The 20,553-nt window shown below is 44.5% G+C and overlaps 1 protein-coding gene across 2 annotated transcripts in view; it reads left to right on the top strand.

The window, feature by feature from the left end:
• The window catches only part of ZCCHC4 (zinc finger CCHC-type containing 4), a 299,886-nt gene that overhangs the window by 179,473 nt on the left and 99,860 nt on the right, over nucleotides 1-20,553 (top strand). For both annotated transcript variants that reach the window (XM_069202157.1, XM_069202158.1), the window contains one exon: nucleotides 5,820-5,917. In XM_069202157.1, coding sequence (XP_069058258.1) covers nucleotides 5,820-5,917 — 98 coding nt within the window. The remainder of the gene's footprint in view (nucleotides 1-5,819; nucleotides 5,918-20,553) is intronic.

The raw sequence follows: 20,553 nt of genomic DNA, 5'->3' as shown, positions 1-20,553 counted from the left end.
CTCTGCACACCAGCTTGGTTCCCGAGTTTGATATCTGTGGCCCGTTGGTTTGTCAAAACAAATAAATATGTTACGGACCTTTGATCATAATATTTGTTGTGGATACATAATCTTTCTGTAGCTTCCTCACCTTATTAATATCCTCCAGGCATTAGATTGGACCCAGAAACTTTATCCCTGGCTCTAGCTCTCCAGCATTACCAAGTTGCACCACAGGTCTATCCGTCCAGGACGTGATGACATCAGAATGTATATGATGCCATTGAGGCGTGCAGAGAAGAGCCGAGAGAGCATAAATGAAAACCAAAATACAGCTAATTATATATTTCCATATCTTGGAATCTTAACAATCACAGCACTAACTCATCAGGGCAGGAGGGAGGGCAGTGAGGAAACAGGAAGATTATGTATCCACCAGACACATTGTTACTGAAGGCAAGCAAGTTTTTCTTTTGATGGATACATATTCCTTCAGATTCCCCACCCAATGTAGAATTCTCTAAGTAATATCCTTCATGAGATAGGATTTACTTGTGCTGATTAATCAAGGACGTCATGCACGAGCCCTAGCAATCCACCAGTCACTGTAAGCCTGAACTGTGAAGCAATAATAGTTGAAAGGATGAGAAGGTGGCTGCCTTGCTGATGTCAGCCACGAAACCGCCACTGTGTGAGTGCTATTGAAGCAGCTGTGGCCCTCATCGAGGGCGCGTGACTGCCTTCTGAAGGGTCATTTTTGGGCTAAGGCATAGTAGATCTTAATGCAAAGGGTAACCCAGTATGAAACTTCCAGTGGCGTAATGCAAAATGGTGGGCCCCTCTGCAAAATGTGATGAGAGATCCCCGAGTCTTTCACATCTCACGTATATTGGGGGATGGGGAGCCTTGTGAAGAGTTGGGTTCTTCTCTGTGCTGCAAGGGCCTGTGTTAACACCCTGAAGACTGCGTGCTTGGTTACCTCTTTGCACTTGTTGGTTGATTGTTCACTGTCTTGTTTTATGCAATCAATATAATAAGACACGGAATGCCCGGAGCCAATTTCTGCAGTCACTCCTCTTTAAGTAGGATTAAGGGGGGGAGGGGGGGAGGATGGGTGTGTGACAGATTTGTCTGTGTGAAAGAAGATGCCACTTTCGGTGGCAAAGAAGGGCACTTGAAAAGAACCAGCTGACCTGGGTATAATACAGTTAAGGTGGTTGGATTGAGAGGGCCTGAAGTTACCGACCATGCAGGTCATAGTTATTGCCACTAAAAAAAATTGGTATTAAAAGGAGAAGGCAAAACCAGCAGCTTTGTATTGACTTAAATTGGAATGCCACGAGGCATTTTATCACAATATTCAAATAATATGAAGCAACAGTAAACAGAGTGAGAGAAAAAATGTAAAGTAAACCTTTCAGAAAATGTGCCACTAAATACAGAAAGGTAGTCTGGATGACACACGAAGGCGGATAGGATTGCCAAATAGCCTCTCGTAGTAGCCATTGCTTTGCCTACCTGGGCAAGAGATACTGCAAAGTGTGAAACATTAGAGAGGGTTCAGGCTTTCCGATTTGCATCATTGAACAAACCTGTTCTAGTGACACACCTAAATGAATTTTGTGGTGAGTTTCCCCACAGCCAAGACAATCTCCACAACCTTAAGCTGCAAACAAAAGGATACCCTGGCACGGTTCAATCTCCACATGTGTAACTGCAGCATTTGTAAACTGGAGCGGTGCACCTGACCATTATGCGCTGAAGCCAGGCCCGCCCTGTGGAAGAGAGGAAAAGGTGCCCAAATACAGAGTGCCAACAAAACAGTGTGCTAAATCCTCCTCACCCAATCCAGAGTGATCAGGACTTGTGTTCGATCTTCCTGAATTTTCAGCAGGACACCCGACAGAAGCGAAAATGGTGGAAATTACCACAACAGGCCACATGACCAAGTAAACCTGAAGGCATCTCCCAGGGAACCATTCAAACAAAAGTGTTTGACACAAAACACTTACTCTTCTGGTGAAGAGGTCAACATATGGATACTGCAGTCTGGAAAAGATCATTGCTGTTACTTTATCATCCACTAAAGAGAGGCGACTCAGGCATCCATTCTGACACTGAAGGAGGCAGCAAGGTATGCCACCACGAGAAAAAATCCCCATTGCTGAGCCCACTGAAATGGGCAAATCACGTCCCAACACAGGCTCCATGGCCCCACTCTGCCATGTCTGTTGATGTAATGGGGTGGGGGTGGTTTTGTCGAACACAACTTAAATGATGGTCTCTAAAATGGAAAGGAGGAGGCCTTCATTGCAAGAAGGACTGCCCGCAGCTCCAGCAGATTTATGTGCAGGCACTGCTCTGTGGACTGAAGGCCCGTACCTTGAAGTCCCGCACTTGCACTTACCCAGCCCAGTAAAGAGGCATCTGTGGCATGGTAGCCTGCACTTGCGGAGGGCTGAATGGGTGATTTTCTGTGTTGACACTCAGATGATGTTAGTCACGTTTGATAGCCTCATAGGTTGCTTTGAAAGCTGCTCTGAGGTCGATGCCGGTGTCAGTTAAGTGAGAAGTGCCATGCACACGGGAGATATGCCTTGCAGTGCACTGAATTCTTTGGCCGTACCAGTGTCTGGGTTGGAAACGCCAGAATAACAAAGTATGTTAGAAGGAGGCTGCTGTTGGGGAGTGGCATATAGGGTATCAGCACCTCCTGAAGAAATCCATCACGGCATGCCTTAAGGCCTCAGCCTGCGCAGGATGTCTGAATGGAGTCAGAAATTCTGGTTTCATCTTTTTCAATGTCTGAATTGGGTATGATGGTGAGTTTTGGGATGGGAAAGTCTTCTGCTTGGTAGCGGACATGTACCCCTGACCTGAGTGCCCCAGTTGGTTTGCACTCCACCATGTCTGTGTGCCCCCCGGGCATCCCGGAGGTAAGTAAAGTGCCAAAGGTAGCTGGCAAGGATGAGCACAATAATGTGAGCACGATCATGTTCAGGGGCCATGTGAGCCCAGAAGTGTGCAAAATTTGCTTTTGCGCAGTTATAATAGAGTATCATGTCCAGGGCTGCCAGTCCTCGCTGCTCGAACAAAAGCGTGAGCAGCTCCTAGGATACCCTAGGCTGTTTCCTTGCCCATACAATAGCTATCAGGCATGAGCGCATACAGGTGTGGAAGCTGCGTGATAGGGTAATGGGGAGGTTTACAAACAAACAAAGGAATTTGGGGAGGACCACCATTTTGGCTAGTTCAATTCTGCCTGTCAAGGAAAGTGGGAGCGAGTACAAGCATTTCAGTTTTTCTTCTAGCCAGGATATTGCTCTGCCATAATTAGCTCTCCAGAGCTTGTTGCGGTCCCGGCTTCGGTGGATGCCTAAATACTGCCTGGGCTCTGACGCCCACCAGAGCAGGAATGTGGAGACCAAGTGGGTGGTGGTGGCAGTCTGGGGTAGTATGATGGATTTAGTCCAATTAATCGTAATGCCTGAGAGGTCGCCAAAATGTATAGACTCTGTAATGAGGGCCTCCAAATTTTCTTGCGGTTCCTTCACATATAGCTTGACATCACCAGCGTACATGGACACCGGTACCGCCTGAGGTGTAAAGGCGAGGCCTCTGTGGGTATGATGTTTCCGTAGACGGGCAGCCAGAAGCTCCATTGCCACAGCGAGTAACAGAGGGAAGAGGGGTCGGGTACCCCTCACCACCATTAATGGTGCAGTTATGGTTCCGTTTATGTGCAAACGTGCCGTTGGCAGTTCGTTCAGTAGTTCAAGAAGTCGAAGGAACTTGTCACCTATTCCCAGTCAGGTCAGCAACGAGAAGAGGTAGGACTATTCCAAGGAATCGAACGCCTTAGTGGCGCCTAAGACGACCACGGCGGCCATGCTAAATGGGTCCACTTATTGTGCCACTACAAAGTAAGTACGCAGGTTGTGGGCCGTAGACCTGCTCGGTATAAAATCGGACTGGTCCGGGCGAGTGATAGTGGGCAGCAGTGGGAGCAGCCTGGTGGCAATCAGCTTAGCCATGGTTTTGTTGTCAGTGTTAATCATGGAGAGTGGACAGTACAAGTCTTTGCCTGACTTCGGGATGGTCATGATTAGAGCCTCTCTCCCCGAAAGGGGAAGGGCTCCCGTCGCCATAGATACAGCGTACATGTCAAGGAGATATGCCACCAATAACTCAGTTTGCTCCTTAAAAAAGGCAGCTGTAAGGCCATCGAGACCAGGCACCTTGTAACTGGGGAGTCCTTGAATCACGTGAACGATATCTCCTACCGCGAACAGTGCATCTAAATATTGCCCGTGGTAGTCTTCCAGCCACAGGAGCTGGATGGTATAAAAGTAGTCAGTGTAGGTCTCTAGCAGGATTATATGTGAGGAGTAGAGCGAAGTAAAGAAGGCAACCATTGTTCACTGGACCTCCTCCATGCCAACCTGAAGGGTCGCCTGGCTGGCCTCGAGTTCCACGACATTGTCAATTGCCCAAGGCATTGTCAGCAGGTTTGCAAGCGTTCTTCCTGCTCTGCCTCCCTCTTCATAACGGTGGACCTGTTCTTCACGCCCCAGCCGCGCAGCCTCCTCAAAGTCGACGATCTGCGCTCGGATCTGCGCAAGAGTGGCCTGATCCCCGTCACATAGTATTGGTGTTCAAGGCCCTGCAGTTTTGCCTCCATTGAGGCCAGCTCACGTCACAGCGTCCGCAGTAATCCGGATTGTTTGGCAGTGCAGACCCCCCGGATAACACTGTCATAAGGTTGTAAGCAGTATCCAGTGACTTTTAACAGAAGGCAACAATTTAGGCTATTATTAGTTTATTTGTAGCCACTTATTTTTCCACAGTTTATTTTAAAATGTAATCCCATCCAAACATTTTATAATAAGACTTTCACTGTGCTATGAACACGAGGCCTAGAGGCATTGCTGTTGAGGAGCTAAACATGCTTTCAGTACTGTTCTTTTACCTCGAGTTACTTATCATTTCCGTGGCCTGTGAGTCATTAAGTGGTAGGCAGTGACGTAACGAAACTTGAGTGCCCCCCCCCCTTGCACAGTACATGGCAGGGCCTCCTCCAGACTCACTCGGGGGATCTCAAGCCAGGGTTCTGTGCTGAGGCGGCCCTCTGGAACTCGGGGACCCACTTCACTGCGCGGGTTGTGGGGGCCTTTGTTATGCCACTGGTGGTATGGGGAATATTTCACAGCTTTCTAATGAAGACGAAATGCCACTAAAAAGCACCTTCTTTCTTACAGCCGAGGGCCATTTTATGAGTAGTTCAGAATGTTTTCTTGAAGCTGGTGCCCTAGGCAACTACTTGGTTCATCCATATAGTGTGGGCAGAAATGCCTTTTGATTTTAGTATGTCTTATAAATCTTTGCTTTATCCTACCAAAAGCAAAGTGAGTTGCATGTTCCTCCAATGATCAAACACTGGGAACTGTAATACACTGTTGAATTAATTCAGGGAATACCATTTGGCGAGGTGGAGTAAGGTGAGGTAACTGAAGGGGCGTAGCTGTCAGTAGTGCAGAAGGTGCAGTGGCGGGGCCCATTAACTCCAATTACAGCTGTAGTTCATTTCCTAACCAGTAGATTTAAGGAGCATTTTCTTTAATTACACCAGGGGCAATGACACACTGTGCCACTGGGTAAGTGACATTAATCTTTGTTATACAGAATAGGGACTGTGATGAAATGTTCAGAACTGAATTTAATTGCTTTAGGGAAAAAACGTACTTTGAGAGTCAATCATATATTAAAAACATATTTCACGTAGAACTACTTGAGAAATTTCAGTTTCATCGTCCTCATTGTTTTCTTGTTTCTTCCATCAGGTACTTCCAAGGAGTTGCCCATTTTCTGGATCTTCCCATATTTCTTTGAACCACGCATTCTCAGTGTTTTCCCCAGCTTCTCTATGTTGGACTACCAGGTAAACAACTGTTTAGTACATAGAGTTGTATTTTGGACGCCCTCCATTTTTAATTTAAATTCGATGTGATATCTCTAAATGCAGTACAAACTTTACATGTAATTTGCATTATGAAATCTATGTTTTCATTCAGGTAAGGATTAACCTTAACAAGTTTTGACAAATAAAGAAAAGCAGGTTAGCTTTGTCTCCCTGGCGTCTGACATATGTTGTAAAATTTTAAAGTTAACTTGGTTTATATGCATCGATTTACCTCCTGCTCTCTTATCTGCAGTGGTAAGGTGTTGCATTTATCATAATTTTTTAAAGAAATAAAACCTTAGATTAGTTGCATCTTCAACACATTATCCATCCCTTGTGATGCAACAGCAAATGCCCCCACCTTTGTAGCAGTATCTTCTGGACTTCAGAGAGCCCAGAAGAGGTGGAACGGTTTTAAAAGGTAGAGTAAGCTTTTTGGCTCCCAGCTGCTAAGTGTATATATGTATGCATAGGTATATATGTATGTATGTGTATATATATATATATATATATATATATAGTATATCTATATATACACATCAATATATATTACCTAGTGGCGGTCACCACTAGGTTGTTATAGTTAAGACCTAACGTCTAGAAAAAGTATTTTTTGTTTTGCTACTAACTTTAGTGCCGTTTGATGATTCATCACAACATTTTCCAAAAAACAATGGACGTCACTTCAGTTGCTGTCTGGAAAGTTTCTGGGTGATCCGTCAAGCGGGGGCTGAGAAAAAAGGTAGTTCTTGGTCCAGAAAGAGGTATTTTTGTTCTTTGGTGTAAATCCATTAATTTGTTTTAGAGAAAATAAAGTACATTTAAATTTGTATGTATAGGGATGCAAAGAATTCTTAATTCCTGTTGATCTTGTGCTGAGATCTGATTGGCTGACAACACTTCAATAGGGAAGTGTTGTCAGCCACAAAAAAGGTTAAACATAAAGAAAAGGGGCAGGGTAGGGACACCTTTTAAAAAAATGCTTACAGCGAATTTGCAACTGGGTCGCAAATTTGCAGTAAAAATAAAAAAAACAAGCGTGGGCTCCCACCCTTGTTTTTAAATAACATTTTTAAATAACCCTCCCCCCCCCCCCCCCCCGGCCAGGTTCCAGGGGCAGTGTTTTATTTTTAATGGGGGGCTCCTGGCCCCTCCCACCACCACCTCCCCAGGGCTAATGAAATATGTGCGGGAGCGCATGGCCCCTGTGCCCCTGGGACCACCACCTCCCAGGGGGGATATATTCACATATGTGGCCCCCCTGCGCCCTGGAGACCACCACCCCCGGGGTATTACAGAAATTGGATACAGAGGGGTGGACAGCCAACACCGCCCCCTCCCCCCCCCCCCACCCCCAGGGCGTGGGACCACCACCTCCCCGGGGCAAATAGAAGAATATGTAAAGGAGATCCATTTCGGATCCCCCCTTAGCCCTGGGGACCACCACCTCCCCGGGGCTATACATGTTGGAGGGGGGCCCTGTGGCTGCCCTCGCGGAGCCACCGATGACCCTGGGGACCGCCCCGGCCGGGTTCTTTTATGTCCCAGGGTGCCCACCCCTGGGACATAGCTGTTTGCTGTGGCTTGGCTGCAGCTTTGACAGCTGCAGCCAAGTCACAGCAAACACTCTGCTGTTTGACAGCGGGACGTGTCAAACAGGTCTGGCTGTCAAAAAACTGAGTTTTCAACTCTGTTCTCAGAGAACAGAGATGAAAGCTTTGCTCCAACAAGCACGGAGCTACTACTTACAGCAGCTGCCTGCATGCTGGAGCAATGGGATCGCAGGGGAGGCCTTGAGGTTTCCCTCGCGGTCCCAGATAGCCTGTAAAGGGCATAGTATAAAATAAATTGTAAAAAAAAAAAAGTCAGGGCACTCGAGGGGAGGCCTTAAGGCTCCCCCGCGGTTCTAAATAGCCCATAAAGAGCTAAAGAACAAATTTGAAAAAAATAATATTAAATAGCTCAAGTGTGAAGGCCGCAGACTGTCACACTGAGCGTTGAGGGTTCGAATCCAGGTGTGTCCCTGGTCGTTTCCCTCCTTTATTTCGTTTTTTTCAGTCCAAATGTTTAAGGCTCATACTGAAAGGTGATCCTACTTTTTTAATTGAAAAATACATTTTTATTTTGACTCCCAGACCTGTGCAAACACAGATGCACCCACTAAGACACTGATGCATGCACTCTCATACCCAGACGGAGACTCTTACAGGCACCTCACCCTCAGATACACCCTCGTACCAACTCCCACTGCGCACGGGCTGTACACACACACACACACACACACAACACCACCACCACCACCCCCCTGTCCCCTTCTTTTTTTAGGATCATATGCACTGTGGAGGACAGCAGAGTCATAGAGGGAAAGTGGTTAATTGTCCCCTGTCTGAAAGAAAAGTTTATTTTCTTTAGAAAGTTTGGGGAAGTGGCAGGCTTCAAGTCTCTTTTTTGGGCTGAGACCAGGCACAATATTACTTTACTATGTGAGACCACTGCTGTAAATCGAAAAAATACCCCCGACATCCCATAAATTGGGAGCAAAGACATAGCAGCAGAAAGAGGTGGAGTTACAGGGAATGTAGTGTGATAGCTTCTTCACTTTAAAAAAAAAAAGTCTGGCGACAAGGATATTGGCAATAAGGACAAATATGATATTAATCTGTTCTAGCTTACTTAATTGATCACAGACATACTGCATTTTAAAATGTCTTGCAGGTCTAAGCCACCTTCTGCTGAGATCTTTGCGTACCCAGCAGATTCCAGGGTATAATATCAGTAATATACGTCTGGTGGTAAATGTACTTACAGGAGAGATATGTGTGCACTCTAGTCACAATTTTGATTAATTATAAAATGCCAGAGTTATTGTGCGTGCTGAAAAGCACAGCACACAGCTTTCAGCTTATAAATTTATATTTTATGTAGGTAACTCAGTGGGTTAATCTCTTTTGATTATTGCGCTTATCTGCAGGTCACAAGTTACATTTTTTGTAATATAGTCTAGTGAGTTTAATGAGATGCGCACAAACTGCAAGGCATGTGTTTACAAACTTGATATTTTTTTGACAATGTTTCATTATTCTTTTGGTAGAAAGGGTTCTTTTGGATGTTAATAAACTTTTTTTATAAGCGCTATATAAATGGATACTAGTATTATTTAAATACATATGTACTTCTCACAGCTTAGATTTCTGCATATATATCTTAATGCAGTGCTTGGAAAGATAAGAGACCTGTTTCCAAATCGTAGTTTATCTCTGAAGTGAAGTGACCATAAAGCTGAGTGTCTTCTTTTAATGTGATGATATTGACATACAGATGTTCGGGTCCAGCAAGGTCATAGCCAGGAGGAGACTAAAATAAAAGGAGTGCTGATGATTCTTTAAATGAGGCATTTGTGTTTGACCTGACTGAATCTGAAAATAACAGCCCCCCCCTCACATGTTGTAGGTTGTTGCACAGAACACAAAATGTTGTTGCTGCTGAATGCTGAATGTGCCTGGTGTTGGTAAATGTCACCATGACCCATTCAGCATGTATCAGTGAATGGTCCCAGATCTGGGCTGACTTCAGTGGATCCCCCTGTGTCCGCAGGAAATCGTGTGACTGAATTCCTCTTTTTTCCAGCACCACGAGACCGATTAGGACTCGGGGCATTCTGTGCCTGCCCCCTGTCCTCCAGTTCTAAACATAATGCAAATCCAAACACGTTTTGAACAGCTCAAAAGAGAAGGTGGATATAAAAAAGCAAAGCTTGTAGAACTAGCTTGAATTCAGTTTTCTTTGGACATTTTTAAAGGTGGGCTATTTTTACAGCAGTTGTTCTGTTCTTTGCTTCTGGCAAAAATGTTCGAAATTGTTACCTTGGAATGTACCATAGTTTCCACTTGTTTGTGCTTGTTAAAATAATGCCCTATTTTCTATTTCTTTTCTTCGCTTGGAAAGCTCTCCTATAAAGGGCATAACTTAGTCTGTGAGTTTCAGACAGCTTGATTCTCAAATTTCTCAACTAGTAAAGTAGTGGGCTGCAGGGTGAAGGGGTGAGATAACCATGGTTCAGGATGGACTGTTTCCATGAGGGACAGGGTCAGTACTGATTTGTATTAGGCGAGTCTCTGTCTGGAGTGGCACTGTGAGCGAAAAACAGTGGGTTGGAATGTCATCCCGAGCTGTTGCTACTGGTTTGCAAGCATTCATCGCATCACAGTTTGGGTGTTTGATTGTCAGTGTTAAACCTTGACACCTGAGACTGGTGCAGCTTTCCAAGCCTACTAATGCAAAAGTTTTTTAACAAAAAAAAAAAAGTAGTACATTTCCACCCATTCAAGAAGTACTTCTATGATTTCAGATTTACTACTATTTTGCGAAAACATTCACTTCATATATTTACTATTCCACTCCAAAAAAATAAGTCAAATGATCTTAGTGAAATGAGAACGATGAGAAAAACTGACAGACACCGCAGACTCGACTCAACTACTTAGCCAATATTGCTTTTATTTGGGCAGTGCCACACTCCAAAGACTCCACCCCCCAACCAGCTACGTCCCTGCTCCTATGATAATAGTAGCTTTAGTTACGATGATAGTTAATATTAAATATGTTTATTAGCATTTCTTGCAAATAAAGGAGATTTTTTTCATGTCGAAAACAACTGTGTATTAATTCTGGCTTCAAAGAAACAGTGGGGTATTGCTCTTAATTGGAGTTTAGCGTACATGCCATGCTATCCTCAACCACCAATGATGCTTTGTTACTCTCAATTCTTGTTTTCTGTACCCATCAAGCCCTTAAGTAATATCTGTAAACTGTGTCAACAACTGTTTATTTACATTAAACAGTATGGTTATAAGTGCCAAGCATCAATTTAGGTTATCCTCCCATGGCCCTGATCACTGCTGTTTTGTATTATACACGATATTATAGCTATATTCGGTGGCTTCAAGCAAGTGTGTATTTTTTTAAATGTAGACGGTTTTATGGGTAATAATCTAAGATCTTATTAAAGACAAGGAGGCGGATATTTTATGAGTATATGGGATAAAGTACCCCCTTTTGTACATTATAAGCATATTACAAGTCACTGAGGAATTCTGTGACAATTTTTGAGGAATGAGGCAGAAGGCAGAGTTCCTTTAAAGGTCATGAAACTATGAGCTGACATTTGGCCTCGTTCCTCTATATGGTCACCTCTTTATACTTATGGAACTCCTTGGTGGCTTGCAGTATCCTTAAAATATATGGCAATGGGTATTTTATTGCTTATTATCCATGATCATTACTTCATACTGGCTGCAAACCACTTCAGTCCTTGGTAGTGTGTTGGTCATCTCGTGAAAAAGGCGGTATGGTGGCAGACATGAAGAATAAAAGCAAAATCTAGTGCAAAATTAACACATCAAAAAGCAGTTAGTAATTTGTTGCGAAAAGGTATTGGAATCATTTTAATGTAATACAGATATAAAAATTGCTGAGGCTCAGAATGTGTAGAAAAAGGCAACGAGCATCTGTTTTTCCTGCAATTACCTTACAGTTGAGCAGCTATGTAATTTCATTATTACAGGTGACTAGAGACGTTGCAAGTCACCTGCAATTAGGAAATTAGAGACGAGCTGTGAATACAGTTTAATACGTATTATTACATATACAATTATAGATGGGTAATAGTGAATTACGGTGATGTTTTCACTGAGAGGTTCTCAGTGACATCAGCTAGATAACAAGAGTGAAGTTCGAGTTGTCTATGATGTCATTCAGATCCCCAAGGTGAAAGCTGTCCCTGTAATTCACTTTGTATCCATCTATAATTTTTACATGTAGGGACCCCCAGATTCATCTGCCCATGGTTTCAACTGCAACTGCTACTCGGGGTCAACAGAGTAATGGAGAGCCAGACATTATATGGCTTCAATTCCATGTCCAAAATGTAAAATTAAATGTAAAAAAAAAAAAAACTTTGCCTCCTGTCACCTACCCCATCACTCTCTGTGCGTTCTCCTCTGGACACATTACTCCCTAGTTCCCAGAGCTGCTTTAATATGCTCTCAGAGAGCCCTGCCATGCAGCCTGGAATTCCTTTATGGCATAGCATAGTTGGGATCTGTTACCTGCCATTGCTACATCATAGCAGTGCATTACTGGATTTAGAATTCAGTCATTCACCTAATGGCTCTCTGTGTGAGCTATTATGACGTATAGAATTGTAGATGGGGGGCAGTGTATTACAGGGATTCTTTTCACAAGGAGATTCTGATTGACATCAAGTAGACAACGAGAGAGAAACTCAAGCGTTCTATAATGTCCCTCAGAACCCCAAACTCAAGCTTTCTATAATGTCCCTCAGAACCCCGAGGTGAAAACATACCTGTAATTCACTTTCTACCCATCTATAATTGTATGTGGTGTATGGCTCTCAAAATCACCTGTCTCTGCCTTCGACTACTGTACAGAGGCAGAGGATAATGGAAGAGTTCTACATAACATGACCTCTCCTTCTTGATGCAAATGTGACAAATAAATATCTTACCTGCAATCCTTAACCAAAACCCATTTCCTCCCCTCCCTTCCCCTCCTGAAGCTGTGGTTTCTGCTTTGAGTCAAAGCAGACAAACAGAGCTGTGTTGACAGGCTCTCAGACAGCTGTGTCACCTGGAAGGCCTTTATGACATCACAAGAGTTGATAAACAGTTTTGTTATCAACTGTTGTGGTGCCATAGCAAGGGATTATGACTTTCTGAAACAGTAATAAACAGTAGAGGCTCTCTATTAGAGCCATACATAACAACTCTAAAAATGAAAATACTCAGAAGCAACAAAGGACAGTTGTGATCACTGAAAAATTTGTGCCAGTGTTTGTTGTTGATCTGCAAGGCACTTATTCTTTATCTATGTCAGCACTGTGGTACTGCCCTTACACCGAGGCCAGCTCATGGTAGCGCTACCTGTGCTGTTTGACTCAGTAAGGTTTAGTTGCTGCCTCTTCACTTCTCAATCTCAACAGTGCTGAGGGTAATGGATTCACTGATTCTCAGCGAAACCACAAACACTGAAAAAGTAGGCCTAGAAGCTCTTCGGGTACGAGCCAAAACCTTCAATAACTGTTCAGGTTTCTTTTGACAGATCTGTTTATTGTTTTTAGAATGCAGGGAATAATCAAAACATTACTGAGAAGGCCTCAATTACAGCAAAAGGGCAGCATTGCGCAATACAAATTATCACAAACATAATGCATGCAACAGAATTTACAATAGTAATTCTTGAATATTTCAAGTACCAGTGTAGAGAGAACTGGAAAGCCACAGGCCCCATATTTTCTGGTGTTTTCTAGGACAACATCTCTGCTTTTGCATCCCTCAAATGCAAACATACATTGGAGAGGGTTCAGTGATCTTCAGTATCTAGCGATGTGTTCCTTGCCCACCAGGTAACCAATGCTGGCCAATATTTGGTGTTGTGAATTCAATAAACCCTCTATGATCCCTAACAGTATCATCTTAGAGTTCAAAGCGGTGAGTATATTTAATAGGTTTGCCATGGTGTAAAAAAATCTCTGCTAGATGGAGATAATGGGGCATGACCAAATAGTGTGATAAAAGGTCCATCCGGTAACCTTCCCTGGATTACTGCAGTATAGGCACTTGGAACTAGGGGTTCTCCCCATTTTCCACAGCCTATAAGAGATGTAGTATATTTGGTGTAAATAGTTGAATCGTATTAACCTGAAGTTAGACGGAATGGAAAGCATATGAAAGTCCATCTTATGCTCCCACCAGTACTCATTGTCAATCTTTGCAACATCCTTTTCCCAATCAAATCGCAGCATCTGGAGTTGGTTAGGGGAATTCAGGAGGAGAGACCTGTAAAATTGCAATATGTCTTGCTGTCCCAACAGGCCCAGCATTAATTTGCATTAGAGTTGATTAAAATCCAGCACTCCCTTTAAGTCTTTCTTATATGTTGCCTGTGTGTAACCGACTTGGAGCTATTTAAAGAACTGTGATCCTTGTAGGTCATATTCTGCAACTAAGTGATCAAATGCCACAATGTGATCATGGTCCCATAAATCTTCTAGTTTGGAAATTCCTATCCGGTCCCACCCATGCAATCTTGTAAGGTAGGCCTCTTGCTTTAGCCACTTCCCAGTCCACAAAGAGGTCTGTGTTGTGGGTTTTCCAAGCCATTTAATATGAGTGAAATTTTGGGGGTGTACCGGTCCAGTGTTTGTAGGTTGTTTTCCCCTAGTTGACCATTAGTCCCAAAGCATCACAAAAAATTTCCAGCATTTGCTTCAGACATGATAGAGATACCTGGGTTTGCAGGAGATGTAGAAGCATATAGTGCCTTACAGTGCCACTCTGTCTTCCTGGACATTTTCTTACATGAACCCGTATATCTGTGCGTCTCTCCTGATCCACTCAACCAAAGGAGTAAAGGAATGATGGGGCATCCCTGTTGTGTACATTGTCCAATTTGGAAAGGAGATAAAAAATACCCTATTAATCTACAGTAACTTTTCAGTTTTAATATTCAATTTCTGGGATACTCTTTTAAAAGCCCTAACACACCTCCAATTATGCACAATCAGCAGTCTCCCTCGGCATGGGTCAGGACAGATGCTGAAAAGTGAGGGGTAGGCATGTCTGTTGGGAACTTTTCAAAGTTAAATCTAAGGGTGGTCTGTAACCCTGTAACTTGGCAAACCATAGCTAGGCAGCACACACACACACACGAAATGCAAGTAGTGCGTCAGTGCTATGTGGCCACAAACGCATATTCATTTTCAGGCTGTTACTGTCGGTGCTTGAAATATCAATCTAAAAGAGCAGATACTCACTCTCCAAGACTACCTGTTTGCCACTCAGAAGAGCTGTTACTCTCCTGTGAATACTGCACACCTGCTCTGAAATGCAGCTACCCTTCCTTACAGATAAAAGAAGTGTAAGTTCTCTGAACCTGAGAGTACCTGCCCATATAACTCACCTGTGACAGTGAGAGTAGCACACATGTGATCAAGACCGTCATGGGCAAAACGTACTGTCAAGTGTGTGCATGATAAAGTATTTTGAGCACACCACTTTGCCCCAGTTGAGCACTTTTATCGATGTGGGATTTTTGGCAGCAGTTGTTAAGGGGCCGGCCTACTCCTCCAGCTAAGACGCTACACCCGAGCAAGGTCACGGGTTACCTACTGATGATCGTCAGTGGGCAGTTATAGTTAGTACCTAGTTTCCATAGGAAAGGTGTTTTTTGTTTGCCAATAACTTTGGTGCAGCTTGACGAATCTTCACAAAATTTTCAAAACTAACAAGACAGTTAGTTCAGCTGCTTTCTTGAAAGTTTCAGGGTGATCCGCCAAGCAGGGGCCGACAAAAGGGGGTCCCAAAACGCATTTTCCCCATTCATTTTCCCATAGGGTCTTTAGACATGCTTACAGCCCAAACCGCTGAACGGAATTACACCACATATGGCAGGAAGCTAGATCCTAGTGCCCAGATTCTGTTTTTGTGATTTGGTGTACATTCGTTCACTAGTTTCTGAGATATTAGAGGTTAAAAAATATAGATATGTAGGGATGCCGAGATCCGCGGATCTAATTGTCTGCGGATATCTGCCAACAAGGAATTATTGGCAGCCATTTTGAGAGTCCCACAAAAATATAGAAAAAAAATAAAAGGGGCCAGGGTAGGGATACCCTGAGCCCCTAGCCTTGGTACAGGGGTCCCCAATGGCCTCGGCCAGGGCTAGAAAGCATAAAAAAAAAAACTCTGAGAAATCCAAGATAAAAAAAAAAAAAAGGTGGCCTCCTGCGCTCTTCATTTACTTTGCTCTTCAAGCGGGCCAGGTCCCGGGAGCATTGCCAGCTCATAAGAGGAGGGGGGCGCATGGGGCCACTGCAGGGCTTTTAGTAGCCCCGGGGACCACCACTTCCCCGGTGCTATGATTCCAAAATATGTGGGGATGGGTACATGCCTCCCCCCCACGCCTGGGGGACCACCACCTCCCCGGGGTAAAAAACATTTACATTCATAGGGGGGCCTACAGACCCCCCTGTGCCAGAGGGACCACCAACTCCCTTTGGCTAACTCTTGATAGTATGCGAAGGGCTGCGCACCCCAACGGTCCAGGGGCCACCCCCTCCCTGGGGCAAAAAACTTTTACAGGGACTGCCACCTAACCCAGGGTTAACTTTTGATAGTGTGTCAGGGGCAGCATGCCTCGCGCCCCTTGAGACCATCACTTCCCCAGGGCAAAACTGTATTTCAATAAAGGGGGGGGGGAGGTCCTATGGGCCGCCCCCCCACTGGGACCCAGGGACCACCACCGTCCTGGACAACACTGAAATCGAGGAGGTCCTGGCTCCTGCTACCTCCCGAGGTACCCATAATGGGATGAAAGAGAGAGAGATTATTTCAGTGGTCTTTCCATACAATGACTTAAAAGCCTCACACTAGCAAGACGTTTTGTTGAAATGTTATAGTTACGTTTTGATGCACAACAGAACAGTCACCTCTGGTCTACTGGTAAAGCTCTTGGCCTGTGACTCAGTAGGTTTCAATCCTGGTTTCTCAAGGCAATGTGTCTGTTTATTTATTCATGTTTTGAATGTTAAACATTCCTAGTCATGAAACATTTACGTCTTTTTCCCATCACCATCTTTGGATTGAATGTCATAGAGATGTCTGGACATGCCATAGTAAGGAGTCACCTGCAGCCTATTAGTTAAGTTGTCAGACCCTCACACAGAAGGTTGAGGGTTCCAGTCTAGGTGTGTCAGTTGTGATTTCTCAGCTTTAATTTCTTTTCAACCTTGAATAATTCAGGTATATACAGAAAGGTGATCTCTCTATTTGTACTTGTCAAATACAGTTTTTGTTCAGTCTGTCGGAACATTTCTCATTCGAAGTGGCACGGGGTTGGTGGCTGTAGGGTGTTGCGGACAACCCCCACTGTGCACTGCAAAAGGCTGTGCATGGCGCTGGGTTGGGTGGTTATAGGGCATGGGCTGCAAGGCCTGGCCACCCCTGTGGGTGGTTGGATTAACATATTGTAATTAAAAAAACATTACATTAAAAAAACATAGAAATTCACTGGAAAAAACAAAGGTTATAAGGACACTATAGTTAGGAAATAGAATTTAAAAAAATCATAGAAACTCACTTAAAAAAACAAAGGTTACAGGGACGTTATATTTAGGTTTACATTTTAAACATACAAAACTGTAGAAGTTTAGCAGTTATAGCTCGAGTTATTTCAAGTAACTATAACTCATGCCTTTGCCATGAACTGCTAATTACGCCACATATTGCAACACTCATGACATATTCGATAACATCATTGATAATATCGGTGTACTATTTGCAGTAAAACTATTGAGGAGAAAACTGTGCATGGCAGGCGCGCGAGTTATAGTTACCTTAGGGCACAAGTTATAGTTACTTGAAATAACTATATCTCTGTGGTTTTGTACGATTAAAATATGAGCCTAACTATAACGTTACTGTAGCCTTTGTTTTTTTTTTTTACGTGAATATTCATATATATATATATATTTCTTAAGGAATGTGCTAGCATATTCAGAGGCCTACAGTGTTCAGAAGGTTGGCATAGACAGAACCCATACATAAACATGGCCTCTGCAGATGTAGGAAATGCAGCTACTCAAATATTTGGCATAAGTAGAGCATTGGTATAATTAGCGTCTGGCATAATAGAGAGGCGGTATAAACATAGTATTGCTAGAATACAAAATATTCTATAATATTAGCGGGTCTTATCAAGGCTTCGATATAATGACAGTGCTACCATAACTTGCCACCTACCTGCTTGGAGCAAAATGGAACAAGTAGATTTTTTTTTTTTTTACAGGGCAAGTAGATTTCTGAAATATCTTGTAACTTAGACAAGTAGCTATATTATAAAATTGTATAACCCTGAGCACTGAAATAACATCACACAAGCTGTGTTCTGAAAGCCAGTGGACAATTGAATTTTCCTTGAGTAGAAGATTCAGAAAGAAGTAACTTGCCGCTACCCAGCAGGTTATCTGTAGGAAGGCATCAAATTGAACCACAAGACTTAAATGATTATAAATACTTGGGACAAGGGCTACTTTCAGAAGGCTGGAGGGGTTGCCAACTATTGCTTTATCTCAACAAAATTGGATATTGTCAGCACAATTGTTGACCCTGTGAGCAAATCAGAGTAGCAGGTGACCTAGCATACAGTTTAAGGAAGTGTGTCAATAGGGCAAAGCCCTGACGCGCCACAGCTTAAATTGTTGGTGGGAGAAAAACTCAGACCAAGAGCTACTCTTTTGATTTTACCAGCAGCATAAAAATAACCCAATTCAACACTCTTCTATTAATTCCTGCATTGTGCAACCCAGTGATTAAGGAAACCCGTGGTTGGGCGGCTCAGGTGCTGCTAAGAGACCTAATATAATCAGGATCTTTACGCTGTCAACACCAGCTGCCAAGTTGAGATCGTCCAGTAGTGCGATAGTAACAGTCTCGAACCTCAGATAGGGTGAAAGCCCACTGGATAAAAAACAAGTGTAGGAAGTTGGCTCTGTATGTACTATTTCAAAGTAAGAAATAGCATGCACAGAGTCCATGGTTCCCCTTAGAGGTAAGATAGTGGCAAAAAGAGATAATTCTAATGCTCTATTTTGTGGTAGTGTGGTCGAGCAGTAGGCTTATCAGAGGGTAGTGTTAAGCATTTGTTGTACACACACAGGCAATAAATGAGGAACACACACTCATAGACAATTCCAGGCCAATAGGTTTTTGTATAGAAAAAAATATTTTCTTAGTTTATTTTAAGAACCACAGGTTCAAGATTTACAAACAATACTTTAAATGAAAGGTACTTCACTTAGGAACTTTAGGAACTTTGAATTGGCAAAATAGCATATACAGTTTTCACACAAATGACATATAGCTATTTTAAAACTTGACAGTGCAATTTTCAACAGTTCCTGGGGGAGGTAAGTGTTTGTTAGATTTGCAGGTAAGTAAACCACCTACAGGGTTCAAAGTTGGGTCCAAGGTAGCCCACCATTGGGGGTTCAGGGCAACCCCAAAGTTACCACACCAGCAGCTCAGGGCCGGTCAGGTGCAGAGGTCAAAGTGGTGCCCAAAACGCATAGGCTTCAATGGAGAAGGGGGTGCCCTGGTTCCAGTCTGCCAGCAGGTAAGTACCCGCGTCTTCGGAGGGCAGACCAGGGGGGGTTTTGTAGGGCACCGGGGGGGACACAAGTCAGCACAAAAAGTACACCCTCAGCGGCACGGGGGCGGCCGGGTTCAGTGTGCAAACAGGCGTCGGGTTCGCAATAGGTTTCAATGGGAGACCAAGGGGTCTCTTCAGCGATGCAGGCAGGCAAGGGGCGGCTCCTCGGGGTAGCTACCACCTGGGCAAGGGAGAGGGCCACCTGGGGGTCGCTCCTGCACTGGAGGTCGGATCCTTCAGGTCCTGGGGGCTGCGGGTGCAGTGTCTTTACCAGGCGTCGGGTCTTTGAAGCAGGCAGTCACGGTCAGGGGGAGCCTCGGGATTCCCTCTGCAGGCGTCGCTGTGGGGCCTCAGGGGGGTCAACTCTGGCTACTCACGGTCTCGTAGTCGCCGGGGAGACCTCCCTGTGGTGTTTGTTCTCCACAAGTCGAGCCGGGGGCGTCAGGTGCAGAGTGCAAAGTCTCACGCTTCCGCCGGGAAACGTGTGTTGTTTCAAAGTTGCTTCTTTGTTGCAAAGTTGCAGTCTTTGTGGAACAGAGCCGCTGTCCTCAGGAGTTCTTGGTCCTTCTAGATGCAGGGTAGTCCTCTGAGGCTTCAGAGGTCGCTGGACCCTGTGGAACACGTCGCTGGAGCAGTGTCTTTAGAAGTGGGGAGAAAGGCCGGTAGAGCTGGGGCCAAAGCAGTTGGTGTCTCCGTCTTCTCTGCAGGTTTTTCAGCTCAGCAGTCCTTCTTCATCTTAGGTTGCAGGAATCTATCTTGCTGTGTTCTGGGAGCCCCTAAATACTCAATTTAGGGGTGTGTTTAGGTCTGGGGGTTAGTAGCCAATGGCTACTAGCCCTGAGGGTGGTTACAGCCTCTTTGTGCCTCCTCCCTGAGGGGAGGGGGGCACATCCCTATCCCTGTTGGGGGAATCCTCCATCTGCAAGATGGAGGATTTCTAAAAGTCAGAGTCACCTCAGCTCAGGACACCTTAGGGGCTGTCCTGACTGGCCAGGGACTCCTCCTTGTTTTTCTCATAATCTCCTCCGGCCTTGCTGCCAAAAGTGGGGCCGTGGCCGGAGGGGGCGGGCAACTCCACTAGCTGGAGTGCCCTGGGGTGCTGTAACAAAGGGGGTGAGCCTTTGAAGCTCACCGCTAGGTGTCACATTTCCTGCAGGGGGAGGTGAGAAGCACCTCCACCCAGTACAGGCTTTGTTACTAGCCACAGAGTGACAAAGGCACTCTCCCCATGTGGCCAGCAACATGTCTGGTGTGTGGCAGGCTGCTAAAACTAGTCAGCCCACACTGGTAGTTGGTTAAGGTTTCAGGGGGCACCTCTAAGGTGCCCTCTGGGGTGTATGTTACAATAAAATGTACACTGGCATCAGTGTGCATTTATTGTGCTGAGA

This window comes from Pleurodeles waltl, chromosome 1_2 (assembly GCF_031143425.1).
Source record: "Pleurodeles waltl isolate 20211129_DDA chromosome 1_2, aPleWal1.hap1.20221129, whole genome shotgun sequence".
Classification (NCBI taxonomy): Eukaryota; Metazoa; Chordata; class Amphibia; order Caudata; family Salamandridae; genus Pleurodeles; species Pleurodeles waltl.
Note: the sequence above shows the minus strand (reverse complement) of the source record. Positions and strands in the feature narration are given on the sequence as shown.